General features: G+C 36.7%; 3 protein-coding genes and 1 long non-coding RNA gene across 10 annotated transcripts in view; 1 reads left to right on the top strand and 3 right to left on the bottom strand.

Annotated features, from left to right (window-relative positions):
* The window catches only part of LOC306847579 (exostosin-1c-like), a 57,278-nt gene extending 54,067 nt beyond the window's left edge, over window positions 1-3,211 (bottom strand). Inside the window, exons 1-2 of one of the 3 annotated variants that reach the window (XM_079381600.1) lie at window positions 3,011-3,198; window positions 2,643-2,877 (exon numbers count right to left, since the gene is read on the bottom strand). The gene's annotated coding sequence lies outside the window, so the exon portion shown is untranslated. Of the gene's footprint in view, window positions 1-2,136; window positions 2,414-2,642; window positions 2,878-3,010 lie in introns of those variants that run through there. The other 2 variants (XM_079381599.1, XM_079381598.1) reach the window with 2 other exon arrangements.
* LOC306847517 overlaps window positions 1-21,636 on the bottom strand; it is a 779,007-nt gene that overhangs the window by 602,695 nt on the left and 154,676 nt on the right. The window lies entirely within an intron of this gene.
* LOC306846749 (putative thiopurine S-methyltransferase) lies at window positions 4,118-7,534 on the bottom strand. Of its 2 annotated transcripts, none has more exons than XM_079380338.1 (6): window positions 7,470-7,534; window positions 6,418-6,552; window positions 4,880-4,954; window positions 4,702-4,787; window positions 4,547-4,591; window positions 4,118-4,419 (listed from the first exon to the last, which is right to left on the bottom strand). In XM_079380338.1, the coding sequence occupies exons 2-6, from the start codon at window positions 6,486-6,488 to the stop codon at window positions 4,301-4,303; spliced, it is 396 nt and encodes a 131-aa protein (XP_079236464.1). In that variant the 5' UTR covers window positions 6,489-6,552; window positions 7,470-7,534; the 3' UTR covers window positions 4,118-4,300. The 2 variants fall into 2 exon arrangements, with proteins under 2 accessions (XP_079236464.1, XP_079236465.1); XM_079380339.1 differs by lacking the exon at window positions 7,470-7,534 and adding an exon at window positions 5,859-5,951 and having other exon boundaries at window positions 4,224-4,419; window positions 6,418-6,435.
* The window catches only part of LOC306847578 (syndecan-2-like), a 30,458-nt gene continuing 25,499 nt past the window's right edge, over window positions 16,678-21,636 (top strand). For all 4 annotated transcript variants that reach the window (XR_013782158.1, XR_013782159.1, XR_013782160.1 and 1 more), the window contains exon 1: window positions 16,678-17,070. Coding sequence is in view for 1 of the 4 variants with exons in the window: in XM_079381597.1 (XP_079237723.1) it covers window positions 17,011-17,070 (60 nt within the window). In the remaining 3 variants the exon portion in view is untranslated. The remainder of the gene's footprint in view (window positions 17,071-21,636) is intronic.

The following is a 21,636-nucleotide window of genomic DNA, read 5'->3' as shown; positions in this document are numbered from 1 at the left end:
ACGGTTAATATTATTTATTCTCATTTAGCCTTTTAGACCAAAGCAATAACAGTACACCACTTTATGTGAACAGCTACCTGAGGCAACATGGTGTTCATTTTTTTTCTCATTAACACTCTATAGTTAATAAGTTTCCCTTGCGTGGTGTTGTTCAAATAATTTGTTTAACACATCCACATCCTTAACCACATGTTTCCAAACTCGGCTCATATGGGATTTGCGTATTCCAGCACTGGGTCAATGTGACTAGTATTAGCTAGCGGCTAATATTCAAACACAAAGCATGTTCTTCTTACAGCAGTTTCTGTGATTTCCTCCTCAGCTTAGCTTCAGCTGCCCTGAATTGCAACGTGTAAAAAAATGTTAGCGGCAGCTGATGTTGGAGAAATACAAAATAGTGTGGTGAGGTGGGTGAGACGGAGTTAAAATTAAACATAAAACTCTGTCATTACAGGTCAAGGGAGAGCGACGGCAGAGCCGAAGCCAACGGCCCAGCCTAGTTCTGCTGCATGTTTGCGGTATTGAGACTGACCCATGCTGAGCTTGTGGTCGAGCCTGCTGGGACATCAGTCTGGCTTCGGCTCAGATGGGCTTTTGCGAAAACACAGACCCAAATGACTAAAGTCAGTTTAATTTCAGAGTAGAGGATGTTTACGAAAAATCTAAAAAATCTGACACGATGTTCTGCAGTAATCCTGCCGAAAAGCCAGGAAGGAAAAGAAGGATTGGAAGATGAAAAATTGAGGGCAAAGAAGTTGTTTTCGTTTAATAACCGTCTTGTGCTCTCTGGTGCAAAAAGGTGCAATATGGTTATTAAGATGGCTACATCTTCTTGAACACCCGCTGCTACCCTCATGTTTTAATTTATGGACAACAATAATTACCAGCAGGCTTGATTAATTCTGTCTAAACAATATGCTCCACGCACACATGCCACAAGGGCTAATTATCCTAACAAATAGGATGGGCTGGGACAATTGGAGGTTATCAGCATTAGTCATAACTGCATGATCATAGCAGCTGAAAATCTCAATGGCTTTAAACGACGTACTAAAAACACCAGCTTTCTGTGCCACAATGCTTGGCTTATTCATTCCCAAGCCCCTCCTCTCTTTTACCTTCCTCTGGCCCAAATTAAGTCATATACATTTTGTTATATGATTCCAGTTATGAGAGCCTGTCAAACGGGCCGAGATTCCTGCCATTTTTCCGTCCCCTCCCGATTTCCCTGCTCTTTCAACTCCACTGCAGGGGTGGACGCTTCATTCATATCACATTCATATCATCTATTCAGATTCCAAGGTCAGTTGTATGTGTTAGCTTTCTTCTAAAGCCTCTGCAAGCCTTTCAGATAACTCATCTTGTAAAAGCCTATTACTGGTCTGACACAGATTTGATGGTTTTGTTGAATCTTAACCACTTCTTGGTATCTTGGGATCTAATTAAAAAGACAATTTCTGCGCTCAACATTAAAATGCTGTGACGATCCGGATACACCTGTGATAGCTTGCGATGCCTAACATGTCTAATTTGCAATCACAAGGTCTGATCTACTGTCTTCAATATACAGACTACATGGGCCAACTGCCAATGATCCATTCTTACATAAAGTAATAACAATAAAATGGTGTGTGTGTATGTATATATATATATATATATATATATATATATATATATATATATATATATATATATATATATATATTACACACACACACGCATAAGAGATACACTTGCATTCTCAATGCAATTTTAACTGTCAAAATTAATGAGTATCCCATGATTTAATTTAATATTAAAAATATTCAGTTTTTTCATATTTAAGAGTCTGTATTAAGCAACATACTTATTTTGTTTCCATTAACACAATTTACATTCGTATATTATTTTTGATTTAATGTTACTTAGTATATTTTAATGTTTTTAAAATACTACTGATTTATTTTATATATTTATGCATTTACGATTTATTTTTATATTTAAATAATTTTTTTTCTAATTATTCAAAGTTCAAAATAACCGGATATCCATCATGTCTCGGCACTTTAATTTGAACTGTTTGTCATTTCTACATTTGCACGTTTATCTTACTGTTCTGGCTTGTTTACCGGGTAAAGGTCGGATTAAGTGCGTTACCTGTTCTTATCGCGTTGGTCCCTCGTTATGGCTGCATCCTCCTCCTCATCATCCCCTGCCGATACTGAACACTTCCTCCTCTCCTCTTTCTGTCAAACGACCCTGCTTGTTTTCACTAGCACAATATTACGTGATGCAATAACACTATGCCCTATGGTCCACCCCTGAACCGCGCCGTAGACACCTCGGCTGTCTTCAAACCTCCATCTCTCTCTCTCCACCTCCTCTCCTCTGGAGCGCGTGCGTCTTCTCGCTTTACCAGCTCTACAACCTGATTGAGTTACAGAGCGACTCGCGCAAGCATACGCGCGTAATCTCACACCTCCTCCCGCGTGCCCTCCCTCTCTTCCCACTCTCTAATGATACAGAAGCAGATTTGGCCAAATATTAATATTCCATTGCGGGCTACAATTATTCTGCGGCTGGTTTGTTTGAGTTATCGCTTCCAGATAGTAATAGCTCATCGTAAGAGGCGTTGCTCCGCTATAATAATGTGGGTTTCTTACCTTAATTGCGCGTCAGATCATGTGGATGAATGAAGGGATGAGACTGCCGCCTGTTTTATGTAGTCATTAAGCACACTGAAACGCCAGCAGCCACGTTAATATTTGAGCGAGCTGGTGGATGGGAGCTGTCGCTGCCTTGTGTATTAAATATGACAAGGAAACAATGGTCGCAGTGCACTTGGGGTGGATTGCGCGCGGCCGCTAAAATTGAAGTTCCCCGGAAAATAGCGTGATACTGCTTATCACACACACACACACACACACACACACACACACACAAAACATACATATGAAAACATAAGATATGCAAACAATGCGATGCAGAGGCACAATGCAGCACCGTTATATTCTGTATGACAGTACCTCACCCTGAACTTCAGCAGACGCTCAATGGTGCACTCCGCGAATCCAGTTCAGTCGCACCCAAAACAGCGTTCAGATGCTTATCCCTCTGTGCCTATTTCTACACATGAAAATACAGTTGATGCGTGTGGATAGCATCTGTTACAGCATCAGTTTAATAAGGCTACATTGTTCATTTCCTCGCATCCACAACATTCCAGACGACCCCGCCCCCGGCGCTCGTGATTGGCTCAGAGACTCGGGGTGCCTTCGCACGAGCTATATTTAAAGTAAACAGGAGCACATCTGGCCAGCGGTGTGCGTCACTGTCGCCGGAGGTCGCGAGCTGACGCTGTGCGGTGAACCAGAAAAGACCTTGACGACTTTAAGGTTGACAAACTATTTATCCGAGTTTAAAAGGGTTATGATTTATGATTGTAGATGGGAATCGTAATCTGGTTTCTTTAAATGATGTCCCATTAACTAATCATTCAGAAGGCCTACTGCTCCAAATATGTTTGGAAAAAAGAAACGCATTTCTTACTGCCTCAAAGAGTCTGTTGCCAAATTTGAACAGATTTAAACATAACAGATTAGTAACAAATCAGAGATGTTTCATTTTTGCCAAAAAGTTTGTTCACAGGCTTTTAATGACTTTGTAGAAGCGACATGGACGCACTTAAATATATATTTCGGATATAAAATAGATATAAACGCACGGAATTCGTTTAATTTGATAAAATACCACTTATTACATCAAATTTCATAATGTCAAGAACATAAACTGCAGTCCGGGAAGGCGTTGTTTCCTATTCAGGGAAAAGAATCGGCTCATGAGTTTTCTAAATTATTCGCTCAGTAAATTCAGCAGCAATTTACGCTGAATAAAAGTGAATAAGAGTCGCTGAATAAAAGTGTTTGGTCTGCAATACTTGAAGAACTGAACGATTAAGGGGATTTTTTTCAGCCGGTACTGAATTAAGAACTCGCAAGTGCAAATCATAAAAAAAAAAAGTCACTATTTGCGGACTTCTGTCAAACTACTGCCCTCTTGTGGTCAAACTAAGAGCTCACATCACTTACTCTATGCACACTGTAGGTCTCTAATCCAGTTAATAAACACAAACTGATTTAAAAATAATTGGAATTTATTAAAATATTTTGCATTACATTTAAATACTGAATCAATAACTTGCAGGACACTGCTATCAAAAATAGTCTTTTAATAACCTAGCTATGTTATTTTTGCCAATGATTTATTGAATTATTAAGTAATTTGCACTTTTTAATTGACCTCCAGTAGATTTGATGATTGATCATTGGGCTTTTGGAGTGAGACGGTACACTTTCTCTGTCAGTGAATCAAGTTCCCATGATTTGTGCTTTTCCTCAAAGGCATCGGCAGACTCTAGCAATTCAATGTCACATCCACCTCCTGAAAAATGAGACAGCCATAATTATTGGATACAACTATTTAGAAATAAATGCTCTATAATGAATGATGAAAACATCTAGGTACAAAATAGGCAAGATGACATGTCAGAACAATGACCAAAACTCACCAAATATATTTTTTACATCCTCTTCTGATACAGAAAATGGTGTACCTGTATGTAAAATATGGTAACAGAAAAGATCAAATACTAAAAGACAAGACACATGTGCTTTATAATGATTAATAATAATTGATTCCATTAATTTCTCCCCCTAACATTACCTTTATACAGCTCAGGATTATATTCGAATGTGTCCACAAGATATCTGCAGTCATTGTTCATTAAGGACATAAGGAGAGTAGCATACCTTGGGGATGAAGAGAATATGTATTTACAAACAATTCCACTTAAATGAAAAATTAAATAAAAGAACAAAATGTTTATTTATTTAATACTTACTTTTGCCTGTCACATGGGTTTATAGCCACCAGCGCTCCTCTATCCCAAATTCCTCCAAACTTTCCTCCAACAGTGCTATTTATGGACAGAGACCAAAAAGACAGAGGCATTTAAATGTGTTTCATGTGACATCTAAAATTAGAAAGTATAAAATACACCTGGAGAACTTGTATAAATCACACTGATAGATGGAGATCTTTCCATCTGCACTCTAAGAACAAGGAAAATGCATTAGGTGAGTGGGCATGACACAAAAACATCACGCTGTCTGTTTCCATTAAAGAAAGCTAAAGCATTGTAACCATCTCACAGTGGGAGGGAATTACACTGAGGGGCATCCGTCTGTTTTAATCTAATCGGAGGAAGCCGCGAAGACACAGAAAATGTCATTATAACAATACATATAACAGTGCATCTAACTTAACCTTATCCTCATTCGTTTCCAGTTATTTTAGCTGTACAAAAACTTGTCTGTTATATGCTCCTTTACCTTGCAAACTGGTATTCGTAATCGTGTTATTTTAATTCATTATTAGAATCATAGACTGATTTGTGGCGCTTAACTTTTTAACATTTTCCTATAGTAGCTAATTAATCCGAAGTCTTGCACATTCAAATGTCTTACTTCCATGTTGCAAAATAAGGTGGATAATAACTCAATGTATGATTTACGGGCACTATAATCCTTTAGGGCTAATTTTATCATTGGTTTGTGCCCAGCAAACAGTATGGATGACAAATGCAGGACCTTCAGATACCTTGAAAACCTTTGCTCCAGGAATGGCTGGTACTGGTTCTTCATTAAAAGCAAGATTTTGCTCGGCAAAGAATTGTTTGATTCCTTTTTCGGAAATTTCAACTCCAACAACTGTGTGACCCATATCAGCCAACCTGAATTATTATTATTTTTTTTTTATTTTATGGAAGTGCTAGGAAGATTTTAAACATTACTCATTAACACGGACTTTAGACTGCATACCACTTCATGTCTACAGCTTTTCCACATAGCGGGAAGAAAAAGCGAACCTCCTCTCGTCCACATACGACTTTCTCCAAGTTGTTTTACAGAAAACTACCAAAAAGGTACAAAAAATAGGAAATTGAAACAATTGAAGCAAGACATTTAAAGTTAAACAATAAATTGATAACACCTCTACACATTAAATTGATAACACCCCTGGTTCCTCTACACATTTATGGAAAATTCAAAAGGAACATTATTTATTCATAAGCAACACAGGATGGTATCTAAATCATGGCGCTACAGTATATGACGCGTTATGATTAACGATAGTATAGTTTTGCATTTTGCAGCATCTTTAGTGTTATTGAACTGAATTAACAGTTGAGTTGAATAATGACACTATTTTATGTTTAGAGCTGCTTTACAGAAGAATTTAAATGTCTCATATTTGATTAAGTTTGCATTACTGATTCTCTTATTTTCCTGTTTATTACTGTGAAGCTGCTTTGAAACAATCTGTACAGAAATAAGGTGACTTGACTGTAGTGTTGGTGGTGACTAAATGTGTAATTACTTGTGCACTTCAGATTTGTGAAAACCAGTTTTTCCTTCCTGCCATCTGTCCTCCCACTCGGACAAAGCCATCACTCGGTTTGCTGGGCAGACATCTCTTCTCTTCGGCTGGTTTCTTCAGGGTAGCAGACAGTTGCTGTGTGCAAATGATAAAATGCGACTAAGGACATAATTATGCATAGTTAGGAAAGCAAAATAAATAGGCTGATCAGCATTTAAAAAAATATGTAGAAAACGCTTTCCAAATCAGTTCTATTGTTGATTTAATCAAGCTACTGTGGCCCATATTTATGTTATCAGATTCATCTGTCAAGTTAAACAAGTTGCATGACATGCAATTATCCTCAAAAGCATGAACAAAACTATGCAAGATAAAAAACTACTATATGAAATAGAACACTTCTACTGGTGCTTCTGCATTTAAAAACAGTTTAATTTTCATATTCAGTTAATGTTGTGATAATAATGTTGCATACTGTTGGGTTTACACACACACACACACACACACACACACACGCGCATTTATTTTTATTTTTTTGCGTGTGTGTGTGTTGTAAACTTTATTTATATTACTACTATACACTAAATTAACTTTCCCAGCACCCAATTCCTTACCTAAGCAGTTGGAAAAGGATGCAAATTAAGTATCAAGCCTCTCAAACAGTCTTCAAAATGTAGTCTAATTTTTCATCACCTGTTTGACTTGCATAATCACAATGACAATTCATCATGTCATCTCTGAATTGTTAATCTATGTTCATGCTAAAACTGTCACAATATCAATATCAATGATTTTATTGTTGTTTTGTAACTTACTGCAGTCGTTTCAGCAGCGACGTGCTTTATAAGAAAACACTAGAACTCTAAGCTCAATAAAAACATAAATGTTAGACAAACAAATGACTTTCTGCCACTTTAAGGCACTGCACAATACAATTCACCGGTCTTTGAAAAAGCACTGAGCATATTCAGCCAAAATAAGTTAATGTGTTACATTTAATACGAATCTGCCGCATTCATTGTAAATGTTTGATAAGATTTCAAATTTGTTACCTCACACTTCCTATTCAGTGACCATCCGAATAGCAGCTTCTCACATCAAAGTCCCTTTCAAACTCAGCTCACGTGCCTCGGTCTCATAACAGGAAGAATTTGTGCGTAGTGGGCGTGGCTGCCCACATAACGTCACACGTAGTACTGGCGCTTCAGTTTGTGGATGTCGCTAGGATACCGTGGACGCTCCCGGAGTTTACATTACTAGTACAGTGAATCTATTTTGAGTGAGTTTTGGCTGAATCGCTGACTGAAACAATAGGAATTCACGCTAATGTGTCCAAGACTGTTCTACAAAACAACTGCAGTACTATAAATATGAACAGACCGAATGTGTTTTAGAACAAGCAGCCGTTTGCACCAGTGATTTCCGAAAAACGGTTTGATTATTTGAAAACACTGGAAACATTGGAGATATGTCTCATATTCTAGTACAGTGGTCAAAATATCATTGCAATCTCACTTGTTATTATCTAGGATAGGCTATATTAACCCTTGTGCATCAATTAAAAAAAAGTTACACCTGGGTCCATAGTGGACAAAAATGTCCATGTCAAAAAAACGGTCATAAAAATGGGAAGCTTGGGAGTGTGTGTGGTCTCATTTTAAAGAAGACCCATGGCAGATTATTGTTGAAGTAAAAAAAGTTTAAAAAGTGAAACCCAAAAAAGTTATACAGGTTTAAGTTTATGAAAATGATTTATGAACAATATTTTACATTTTATTTTATGAATATTTTATATTTGAAACATGTTGAACTCTAAACCTGCTAGACAATCAAAGCCATAAATCTAAACAAGTTGTGTTCCAAATTTTCCCCATTAGATGCCAGCAAAACTCTGGATTTGTGATTTGCAGTAGAGTTTCTCTCTCTCAATTTTTACAAGAACACACACACACAATTTTTTTTTATGACACACATACAAACCACACTCTGACATCCATACCAACACACCCACACAATTATAGCTGCATTATTTATCCAATTGGCTCTAATACGCAGAAGCAGAAAACAGGAATAAAGCCAGTATTTGCTTCATAGACCCTTTATAGACCAAACCTGAAAAAATGGCACCATCTGGTAAAAAAAAATTGTAAAAAATTTAATTTTGAAGCCTTGCCAACAGAATGAAAGCCTATTAACAAAAATTGCATCATTTTACAGTTAAACGGCACTGCGATTAAAAATAGCAGTTTTAATGGGTTTCAATGGGGACATTTTTGTCCAAAAGGTGCTGAGTGTAACAATTTTGTAGTGTAAAATTGATTTATTAAAGGAAATGAGGGTAGAATATTAAAGTTCCAATAAAAATACACACCTGAGCCAAAATTTATGCAGTTAGCATTAACACAGGCAAAATTATATAAAAAAAAACAAAACTAAAATGGACAAAAATATCCATAAGGGTGCACAAGGGTTAAAAAAATAAAATAAAAAAAATAAATAAAAATGGGGACAATAGCTATATTTTGTGTTTTTGTTAAATAATAGCAACAACAATAACAATTATTATAGTTAATCATTATTTTGATGTTTGTAGATCAATCTGTCTCTACTTGGTTTTAATACAATTCACCAACTATCATATTGGCATAAAAAAAACTGTATTATAACAAAATTATAGCTTTATAAAAACACATTACAAATTCAAATTTTTTAACAAAATTGAAATTGAAAAAAATCTATTTGTATTTTAATATTTTCATTTTCATACACATCGGGTGTAGGCTACTTTCACCAATGTGGTTTAGTAAGGAATAAATCACGGCTGAAGGCCGTTGTTAGGCACGACGCGAAGCAGAGTAATAATTTTAAAATAAATTATAAATTAAATTTTAATTAAATGATCAATTTTATTTATAATTAAATTTTTTTTAAATATTTGTATTATTTATAATAAATTTTAGTTGAGTAATTGTAACAGACAATTCAAATAACATTAAATCAGTCAAAGTTATATATCTGAAAACTAGTTTATCATATTGAATTATTATTTTTTATCATTGTAGTCTAAATAATTAGTTCAGCTAACTTTAAAAAGAGCATAGCGATTATTATGGTCAAGAGAGAAAAATAAGGTCTTACCCATTTTCCTATAATAAAGATGCTTTCCTCTGGATATTGTGATTGGAACAATGAAACAAGCAGCCTGGAGTTTAATTGACTGTGCCATGTCTTGTTAACTGGCATTTTATTATACTATTCTTTAACAATCTGTCTCTATTTGGTTTGGTTTTGCATGTTTATGTTTTAGTTTATTTTATATTTTTTTTGCACAAGCAAAATCAGTACTTAAGGTCTGTTTTGTTTGCAATTTCGAAGCCAAAGAAAAAAAAAAAAAACATCTGCATAGCAAGAGCAGTTCAGAAAGCATCTGTAGAAGTGGCAAAAGTATTCGGTTTTCTTACGTTAGCTCATATGGTTGGCAGGCATCAGGAAATAATTATGGTTTAATAACTTCATTCCCCTGGCATGGTGGTCATTATGTAGGACTTTGATGTATTATTCTGAGCAATTGATTTACTCAGTTTCATTTTTCAAAGGAATACTGTGAGACCCGCTCAATTGGATTCCTTCAAGACCTCAATAAAATGCTAACAAAAGGAATGTCACAATTCAGGATGTTAAATGTAGGTCCGTATACTTTGCTACATAATGAAAACAATATGAGCCATGAAAAATTGTCTTTTTCCCATAACCAGGATGATTTAATATACATTTAATGTGTTGCAGTGGCAGCAGTCTGTTTGCTACAGGAGAACGGCAGGCTTCCCATTCCTCTTCGTTTTTTATCTCTGCTAAAGTAAGTTTTTCATTTTTCATCTTACTATAAATGATCTCATTATCTTATTTTACTATGTCTTTTATTTGAAGATGACTTTTATATTCTTTGCTCTTAATTTTCACTTATTTTACTGACTTCTTCCTATTTATTTAATAAATATTTAAGTACTTAATAACTATATTAAGCTCTTACTCATCCTTAAATTAAAAGTAAATTTTAGTGGCAGTTATATTAGTGCAGCTCTATGATTCCAAATATATTTTGCCAAAATATTTGCAGGAGCAAAGATCTGGATGGGGTTCTTGCCAATCTCCTGCTCTACTTTTCTTGCTACTTTGAAAAAAAGGAAAAAAAAAAAAACTCTGGAGAAAAGACTGAAGTCTCTCATGGGGTGAGTTTGAATTTGGAGCCGGGCATGAGTTAAATCATTAAAAAAGCATGAAATTATTAAAGGCCCAGAGCTCAATTACTAAAATGTCACAATTAAGATGTGTATGTAACCTTTCAAGATTCAAGATTTTTATTCGTCACATACACAATATACAGAGTATAACCAGCAGTGAAATGGAAGTCAGGTCCGCTCCAAGGACAGTGCAATTGTATAGAATACAAATATTAAGAAAAAGAAAAGTAGAAAAAATAAAAAGAATAAAATAAAAGATAAAAAAATATAAATATAAATGTGCAGGTCAGTATGTTGTTCACATAAATAGTAATATAACAGGAATGTGCAAAAAACTTGTACAGGGTATTTAAATAGCAGCATATGAGGTAGAAAAAATTATGAATAGCTTATTGATAGGTGATATTTACATGGAGTCATGTGATGTTATGGCACAGAGTTAGAGTTTAGGAGTCTGATGGCCTGGGGGAAGAAGCTCCTCCTAAGTCTCTCAGTTTTTGCCATCAGGCTACGGAAGCGCTTACCAGATGGAAGCAAAGTGAATAGATGGGTTACCAGGGTGATTTGAGTCCTTGATGATTTTAACAGCTCTATTTTTGCAGCGTTTGAGGTAGATGTCCTGCATAGAGGGGAGAGCAGACCCTGAGATGCACTCAGCTAAGCGCAGTATCATCAGCGAATTTGATAATAGATGTGGAGCTGTGAGAGGACACGCAGTCATGCGTGTAGAGAGAGTAGAGCAGGGGACTCAGGACACAGCCCTGTGGGGCTCCTACGTTCAGGGTGATGGAGTTTGAGGTGAACTGGCCAACTTTCACCACTTGAGGTCTGCCGGTGAGGAAGTCTTGAATCCAGTCACAGAGTGAGGAGTTTAGGCCGAGGTCTGTGAGTTTAGATGCCAGCTTGATGGGGACTATAGTGTTGAAAGCTGAGCTATAGTCAATGAATAGCAGCCTTACATAATTCCCATTGTTGCTGTCCAAGTGTGTGAGGGAAGAGTGGAGGATGTGAGAGATGGAGATGGCATCATCCGTAGATCTGTTTGGGCGATAGGCAAAGTGAAGAGGGTCCAAAGTATCAGGGATGGAGGAGCAGATGTGGCTCTTTACAAGTCTCTCAAAAACCTTCATGACTATAGATGTGAGGGCAACTGGGCGATAGTCATTCAGGCAAGAGGGTTTATTGTTCTTAGGCACAGGGATTATTATGGATTTTTTGAATGAGGTGGGAACCACGGAGGTAGCAAGGGACTCATTAAAGATAGAAGTGAACAAACCAGCAAGCTGATCAGCGCAGGACCTCAGAACACGGCCGGTTATCCCATCAGGTCCGGCTGCTTTCCTGACGTTCACTTTCTTTAGCGCCCTCCGAACCTCATCCTCTGACACGGTGATTACAGGATTATCGCTGAATTCAGGATTATCCTGAACGAGCCTTTGTTTGTATTCTGGTGTGAGGAAAATGGCGGCATGGTCCATTTTGCCAAAAGCCGTAAGTGAGCGGGCTTTGTAGGCATTCTTGAACTGAGTGTAGCAATGATTCAGTGTATTTGGTCCTCTAGTTGGACAGGATACATATTGGTGAAAGTTCGGCATGACACATCTGAGGTTAGCTTTGTTAAAGTCCCCCGCGATGATAAAGGCAGCGTCAGGATGTTTGTTAATGTAGCCGCTGAGCACATCGTGAAGTTTAGACAAAGCCAAGCCGGTGTCCGACTGTGGTGGAATGTACACAGCAGTAACAATGATCGATGAAAACTCCAGGGGCAGATAAAATGGGCGGCAAATAATGGAAAGATGTTCCAGATGAGGCGAGCAGGAACGCGACAGAATGGAGATATTCCTGGGATCACACCATTTCTTGTTAATCATGAAACACACTCCTCCACCCCTGGATTTACCGGCCTCTGCTGTTCTGTCCGTCCGAAAAACAGAGAAGTTATCACTTGGCATTACAGCAGTGTCCGGGACCGAGGACGAAAGCCACGTTTCTGACAAACAAAGAATGTTACAGTCCCTTATGTCCCATTGGAAACTAATCTTGGCTCTAAGATCGTCCATCTTATTATCCAAGGATTGGACATTTGCGAGCAGAATGCTCGGAAGGGGAGGACTGTGAGCCCTTTTCCTGAGTCTATCTCGAATCCCAGCACGTTTCCCGCGGTGTTTCTTGATCCTTTGCCTCGGGGGGTTATTGTTCATCTCTGTGTTCTGAAGAATCTCCTGAGGCCATGCTGGATTCCTGGATAAAGTGTCCTGGAACAGGTTTGTGTAGCGGTTTCCAATGTCCAAAAGTGTTTCTTTGTTATAGGTGATCAGTGCCGACGTGAGATGTGTAAAAAAAGAAAGTAAAACTAAGTAAAAAAGTAGATAAAAACACAATCTTAGCGGAGCGACCTGGACGGCGTCCGAACAAAGCGGCACCATCTTGTCTTCATTTCAATAACCTCAACCTATTCAATAACCTAACACAGCTTTTAATCTGTGACGATTGCACTAACAGCATATCATCCTCAGTGTTGGGGGTAACGCATTACAAGTAACGCGAGTTACGTAATAATATTACTTTTTTCAAGTTTTCAACTTTTTTCAACTAGTTAAGTAACGCATTACTTTTTAATTTACAAGAAAATATCTGAGTTACTTTTTCAAAAAAGTAACGCCAGTTACTTTTTGGCAGCGGCTATTTACACCAAGTGCAAATAGCATATTTTTTTAGTAATAGATGCTATTTACACTAAGTGCAAATAGCGATGGATTCTATTTACACCAAGTGAAAATAGCAATATTTTTTAACGATATGCTATTTACACTAAGTGCAAATAGCTATAGATTCTATTTACACTATGTTAAAATAGCAAGATTTTCTGCTATTTATACTACTTATTGCAAATAGTGGCAATTATCTGCACCTCAGTAGTACATTATAAAACAGTACGCAATAATAACATACTGAGTGTAAATTATCATTTTAATTCAAATTTATTAAATGGATGCCACCTTATTGGGACAATAAAGCCCTCCCTACACCTACCCTAACCCTACCCGATACTTTATTTTCAACTTTTTGATTATTTCCTTCATTTTTATTGAAAATAAATGCCTTTCTGATGAGATATGAGATTTGAAAAGGGAGAAAAAAATGTTTGGCAAAAGGTGGGCTCGAACTTGCGTCAAAAAGCATACGCCTTACCATCTACGCCACTGAAACTGATGTTGAACTAACTTCTTTTTTTATTGTTGACTAACCCAATCACACGTTAGTGGGCGGAGTTAGTGTAAATAGCCTTTGCCAACAAGATGGGCTATTTGCACTTAGTGTAAATAGACACTCCGTTACTTTTTCCCCATTTATTGACTAAGTGCGCTGTGTGAGCATGCTGTTACTATAGATCTAAATGTGAATGTGCATGAATTCATCCCACTCGCAAAAAACTGATTTAGTATTCATCAAAATGAATTAAAACAGTGAAATGCAAACTCAGAATATGACGCAAACTGCAATAATTAAATATGTTAAACAACACAAATGTATCTAATCCCATTTTATTAACCAATGTCTTTGCTGCTGACCTTTGATGATCCAGTTCAATCATACTAATAAGCAAAAATGACTTTAGATAAACTAACAATTGTACTTCATTGTTTTTTTATTGCCGAAGAGTGTTAAACCTTCTTATCCTGAGTTTTACTTTACAGACGTGAATGTACTTTTCCTTCACAAGATACAGGGCTTTTACATTTGTATTAATGTAATTTCTTGTACTAAAAACAAGCCCTGCTCATATTTAAAAAGTAACGCAAAAGTAACGCAACGCATTACTTTCCATAAAAAGTAGCTAAGTAACGTAATTAATTACTTTTTTAGGGAGTAACGCAATATTGTAATGCCTTACTTTTAAAAGTAACTTTCCCCAACACTGATCATCCTTAACCTTCGCGCTCTTTCAGAGAGGACACTGAGAGGCAGATGCATGGAGAAACGTGTGCTAAGGTGGAGCAGGCACAAAAGCAAATAGATCTGCCTCAACAGCACCATATGGCTTTTGATAGATCAGAACAGCTATTGATACCATACCTGCGAGATCAATTATGTGTGTTTCACTGCATTAATGAACAGTGTGTTGGATGAGAGCATGTTTGAGGAAATAATAAGCCTGGTTTATGTCTGCAGGATCAAGGTGTCATCCATTCGCAGTAACATACAACTATATGAGGTATGTGCAAGCCATTTGACCATAAGTGATTCATGAAGAATGTAAAACCTTTAGAGGTCTTTGAATATTATGTAATTGAATATTAGTACCTGCAGTTCCAAGAGTTTCATATACTGTATGGCACCCTTGATGACATTAGTGTGTTTTCTCTACCTCAGTGTCTCTGCATAAGCGTCAAACATATAGAAATGATTTGAGACACATTTATACTAAATTTGCTTGAAAAACACCCTGTTACTTATGCATATATTAATGTAGCAGTTTTAGAAGTACTGTCTTACCTCTTTGTGATGTGTTGATAGTAACGTGATAAACTTCTGTGTGCAAGCAACTTCAAGTGAAGATTTATGCTTTTACTGGCCCGTCTTCTTTTTCATACTCTTGCTCTCTGTCTCCTGACCTTTAACCCAGGAAGTCAAACCGGCACCCAGCCCTGGACAAAATCATAACCCAGCATTACTTCACAAGAAAAGGCCTCTCACCTGTTTGGGGGCTTCAGGCATCTTGAAGTGTCCTCAACTTAACACTTTGATTTAGAGGCTATGATGGAGGGTCTTATAGAGCAGCTAAAATTACTTTAAGTAATATTTAACTGTGCTATGGTTAAATTATTTACAATTGTGAAAAAGCATAGTATGTGTCTATTTCGCAATTGTTTCTAATAGTCTTATTGTACTTTCTGTTGCCTTTAGCTTTGGAATTCTTGGAAAGCCTTATTTATTGTTCACTGTGCTTTGCATGAGGGTTGTTGACTAGAATCATATTTAATAAGAATAAATAACAATACATGCCACTTTCAATATAGTTATTCAGTTCAGTCCTCGAGTGAACACATCCTAATGTTAGGAATGGAAATGATTAATGGAAAAATATAATAAACTAAGGAAGCTAAGTATGATGGGTAAATAAAATGCATTACATTACTTTTGTATCAACTATTAGACAAATGGTTTAATAATTTTATAGTATCATTAATAGTACTGGATAACTGTTGATGTATATGTAAGTGTTTAGGACACATAAGAAGCCCCAGGGTTCTGGCAGAAGAGGCTTTGCCATCACCTTAATTGGCGGGGTAATCTAGGACGCCACTGCTAATAATCTTGTTTAGAAGAGGGAGGGTGCATGTGTTTTTGTGCAGGGGGTTAATTGGTTACCTTTGGCAGTACTCAAGATCAGGAAGCAAGAGTCCAATTATCTCTAAGCGATTTACTGCTTCATGATTCCTTTCAAATGCATTGCATTGTTACAAAAGCAGTCAGACTTAATTTTGTTTCATAGATTGTGTTCAGTAAATGAAGATCATGACCACCCAGAGAAGGTTAAAAAATTAAAAACAGGATTAATTATTCTGCATGATATTGTTTACCATTTGTCCAATAGGGGGAGACATTGCATTGAGAATTCCTTAAGTGAGTTCTTGCAGGTTTACTCCTTATAGTGCCACCAATATGTACATCCATATAATACCCTTAAAAGCATTTATTTTAAAATCCTTTAAGAATTTGGTGTATAATTGGCACAGATTCGCGGTTCAATGAGTCAGTGAGTGGTTGACTCAGCTCGGACCGATTCAGTCCTTTTAAACCGGTTTGGAAAACTGGTTCAACCTGTTCACTGAAAAAAATCCGACTCACTCCAAATCAAATCTGACATGTCTTAAAACATAAAAATGTAGAAAACCAGAATTGAAGTAGTCTTCTCTCTTTCGCTCTCTCTCTCTCCGGCCAAGTGCCCATATGGTCGCACTCTCTGTCAATCATTGCTCAAGCTCTCCCTCTGTTTGACCCGTATTTTCAACTCAGTCCTGCGGGTGGCTCGACAGTAGAGCTCCACTTCAGACATATGGCCAAGAGACCTCACGTTAAAGTCACCTTTGCAAGACGAGTGCAGCTTTAAACGCATGTGGTCGTAGCCTCAACGCGCAAGACGCGGCGAAACATATCGAAAACGACCTATTTTAGTGTACAAAAGTGCGCGGAGGAATAAGCAGACAAAAAAGCAACACGTATCCGGTGGGATTTGAGTCCTGTGAGAGAGCGAGATTGGAGCGAGAGAGAGGGAAGAGTTTGTCCAAAAGTGGAAACAGACACGGGGACGATATTTTCCTTTTCCACAAGCGAAGACTAAGGAATTATGAGGAAAGTTTGGATGATATTAACCCTCGGCTTGACAGCCTTTCTTTCCGGGGAAAGGGTGAGTTTCAACCGAGAACAATAAGCGGTTTGCTGGGGGGTAGTTGAGCGTAATCTCAAGCATTCAAACACTGTTTCACTGGACTGATTAATATTTTGCCATGTGTCAATGATAATTAATGTTTTAGATATGTATCGCGTCAGTTGTAATGTAACAAGTATCAGTTGCGTTAATCACGGCAGTGTTTTTCAATTAAGCTTGGCTTTGTTGTTTTACCTACACTATAAGTATTAATACACACCAAATGTTATGTGTGTTTATTTTTAAATAGTAATAATTAGAATCTAGTGAAGAAAACATTAAGCAAGGTATTAATGAACGTTGGGAATACTGTACAGATATACACACATGGTGTTGTCTTGGGTTTTCAGCTAAGATGTGTTGTACAAAGCAGATGAATGACTGAAATGTTAATTTTGATGTTTTTGTGACATTTTTGGAAAATGAGGAATGAAGCTTGATAGTTATTTCACTCTTTTATTGTGAAATTTATGGTAGAGAAAGATTCAGTGTTCTCTCAACTTAATCAGAGTCACAGACTCTTATAAAGCTACTATAAATTTGGCCATAAAACCACTAACTTGGTTGTGGAGACATTTTTGGACCGGTACAAATGAAGTGAGTAATGCAGAAACAACTGCAGTGGGAACTGTCAGCAGTATTTGTAAATGTTTATTGCCTTCTCGACAACTGTAGGCGAGCTGAACTTTAAGACTGGACCACAAACCTTTGTTTTCAGACCAATAGCACCCATGTTGTCTCTATATGGCGAGCCGTTTAGACTTTTATTCCTTCTTAGGATATGAATTCTTGGTATCAACAATTAAATTTTTACAAGTTAAAATGCTAATTCTTGATATCAGGAATGATATTTCTACAAGTAACAATGGCTATTTTGATATCAGCAATTGCATTTCCACTAGTAAAAATGTTCATTTTTGATATTAGAAATTACCCTCCCAATTGTTGATATCAGAAATACATTTTCAGATATCAGAAATGAACATTGTCGCTAGTGACAATTAAATTGTTGATCTCAATAATTACATTTTTGATATCAACAATTTAATTCTTGATATCAAGAATAGACATTTTTACTAGTAAGAATTGCATTTCCGATATGTGAAATTGGAATTTCAACTAGTAAGAAATTAATTCTTTATATCAACAATTGATTTTGAATGGCAGCCTATGGTGACATTTAACTAGTGAAAATACAATTACAGATATCAACAATTTAACTCTTGATATCAAGAATTAACATTTTAACTAGTAAAAATTGAATTGTTGATATCAAGAATTCATATCCTGAGAATGAATAAAATTCAAAACAACTTGCCATAGTCTGTAACACTTCTGTTTAAAGTCAAAACGCATCCAACTTATCCATAAACCCCCTGCTTAAAGTGGCCAGGTGCCTCTTAGAGCAGCTTAACATGCAGAAGCTGTAAATCAGACACTAATTCTCTCTTGGTCACACATGGAATGTGAACACATGCGATCGTTGATTGTTTTGCATAGGCTTTCTTTTAAAAGCCACTGTTACTCTTTAGAATTCTAGTAGACAGAGATGGAAAATGTATGTTCTGGAGCATTCCTTAACCTTATGCAGGGACTTCTTTGCATTTCTGCCTGCCTGCCTGCCTTATTATACAGTTAATTGGTAATACATTTGATGAACGTGGATCCTGAATAAGCCAGTTGCTAGTAATTTTTGACGAAATGCCAAGGGATTGGCACCCGTGCTTTGTAATTCCATGGTTGACTGGCCTGCTGGTTTGTACTGTCTCCTCCCATTGATTAGGACCTCACTCACTCACTTTAGCCTAGAGGCGAGAAGGCAGCATCAATCTCAATGAGACCCAGCATAGCGTATAGATTTTCTATACAGGCATAATGTACACAGAGCAATTAAAGTTATCTGGCTTGAAACCTCCAGGATGATCCATGTGTTTGTCAGCGAGAGCAACCGTCCCTTTCTCCTATAAACAAAATGAAATGGTTTGTCTGCGAATGTGACCTGAGAATGTTATTTAGTCTGTTTTTGTTCCTCTTGACCTCTGCTTTCTCTGAAATTGTATGCTACGAGCCTGTCACAGTTTGGTGTGTTGTCTGCGGCCAGATGTTTGACCGTGTAATTTGCATGATGTTTTGGTGGGAAGTGTGAACATTGCCTTCGAAATGGAGATGTTTTGCAAGGTCACTGCACTCTTGTTGCCTGTGACAGATCTCAAGGAAATAGTTTTCATCCAACCAAGTTTTTTTAGTGTTAGTTAGTGTCAGAAATAAAATGACTGATAAGCCACATAAAGTGTTTTTAATTAAAATTGTCCTTAATTAGGTTAGTTTTTCAAAGCACTTCACATAAACTTCAGTCTTTTTCCCAGAGATGTGAATACATGCCTTTTCTTAAATCCACATTTGGTAACTAGCTAAATGTTTGTCAGCACTATTTTTAACCTCTTTATAGTTTTTGTCACTACACTCTTAAAAATAAAGAATTTTTGGTTCCCCAAAGAACCTTTCAGTGAACAGTTCTTAAAAGAAGCATTGATTTAAAAAATCTAAAGAACCTTTTTCCACTATAATGAACCTGAAAATGGATTAGTAAAGTTCCATGGATTTTTAAGGCTCTTCATGGACCATAGATGTGAATAAGGAACCTTTATTTTTATAAGAATGTATTTTTTACACACTGGCCGGATGCTTATGTGATTAAATGAATGCCCAGAGCGACCAAGAGCGAGAGATAGTAGCATGCTGACCTCATTTTCACCCTTTGCTTCTGCCAGTCTCTCACCTGAGGCTGTTTTTCTATTCCTGATTAGCAAAAGCGGATGGTCACACATCCGCAATAATCCTGCGTACTAAAAAATGTAGTGAGTCTGCGAGATAAGGGCCCAGAAGTGCTCCCCGTTTACTTTGTCCTGTAAATATTAATGGTTTAGGGTGGAATATTGGCTTATGAAATAATAATAGCATAACTTGCTACTTGGGGTGTGCGATATTGAAAAAAAAAAAAGATATCTCGATTTTATTTTTTCTATAACGATAATTAGACTATATTTTGCAGAGTGTGTTATTGTGCTGATATCTGACTACCGTGGACAGCTGCAGTTTTTGATATTCTTCATATTCTGTGTGGCCAGTTCACATCAGTGACTAATTAATCTTTTCATTTAAGTTTAAATAGATTTTTACCTTTTAATAAAGCATTTTTTTTCTGAAAGTGTACATCTTTTGAGTCAAATTGTTACATTTAATCAGTCAATTAAGATAATATACATTTAGACTGTTACCAAACAAATGAAACCAGTATCATCAAAACGAATCTTTGCAGAAGTTGCATCTGAAGTGGCATTTAGATGTATTTACACACTGTTTAATGCAGCTCAGAGGGACATGGAGTGCTTTAACCAGTTACAAATGCATAATGTTTTGACATTTTAAACAAAACATTGAATACTGATATTTAAATAATTTTATTAAAAATGAAAATCGACTTTAAACGTGAAATTTAAACCGCCAGTAGGTGGCAGAAAGTCACTGTTAATAAGCGAGTCATTGCGACTGAACCGAATCATTTAAACGGTTGATTCATTCAGGAACGAAGCACTGTCATGCTGCTCAGAGACACAAAACAGTGCTGTAGCTGTTTGGAATAATTTTTTGTCGGCGAAATGGAGCAAAAACAGGCAATATGGTGTCTAAAGCTTAAGTCTCTTAATATTAACTTATTGTTTATTGAACTGTTGTATAAAATCAATGTCACATTTGTAATCATGCTAATCTTTGAAGAAAAAACGTCACTCTTTGTGTGATTTTTAACTATATGAAACGTAAATATATAAATTTTCTGCCCCCATATCTTGAATTTTGCAATCATTCTTAATGCATTTTAATAGACTGAATGATGCAGTGAAAGAACACACTCTAAATGCGCGCGTGCGCTGTTTAACCCGCTTCATCACCACGTAGGCTAATGTATGCATGCACTCGGTAGGTGTTTTGTTTGGTTTTTGCAAAATACTCGATATTGTCAAATTGCACATCGTTAAAACAACAATTACGACATTATCGCAGACGATATTATCGCACACCCCTATTTGCTACAGCATTTAGCAGATGCTTGCTGAAGTTTCAGGTTTTGATTGCCAGTGATGATTTTGTGTTAATGAAAACATCCACAAATCAGCGACGAGGCTGTCAGCACCTTTTAGCTGTGAGGAAATGAGATTTCTAGATGGATTTTATCTTCTTTTTTTTTAACACCTTGCTGAATGAAAAAGTTGGAATCTCATAATTGGAAAAGATTCAATATTCCATCATGGAAATAAATGATATTTTAAAATAGAACATTTCATAACATTACTTTTTTACTGTATATTTGATCAAATAAATGCAGCCTTGGTGAGCATAAACATAAAAATGTCCTCAATTTTTGAGCAGTAGTGTTATTGAAGAATTTTTTTGTTCTCCAGCGTGCATTTAAAGTGGACACGTGGGAGAAAATATTACATCCCACCTCTCTTCCCTGGGGGGCTCTTTTTGATTGACTCTAACTGT

The sequence above is a fragment of the Barbus barbus genome, assembly GCF_936440315.1.
Source record: "Barbus barbus genome assembly, chromosome: 27".
NCBI classification, from domain to species: Eukaryota; Metazoa; Chordata; class Actinopteri; order Cypriniformes; family Cyprinidae; genus Barbus; species Barbus barbus.
Note: the sequence above shows the minus strand (reverse complement) of the source record. Positions and strands in the feature narration are given on the sequence as shown.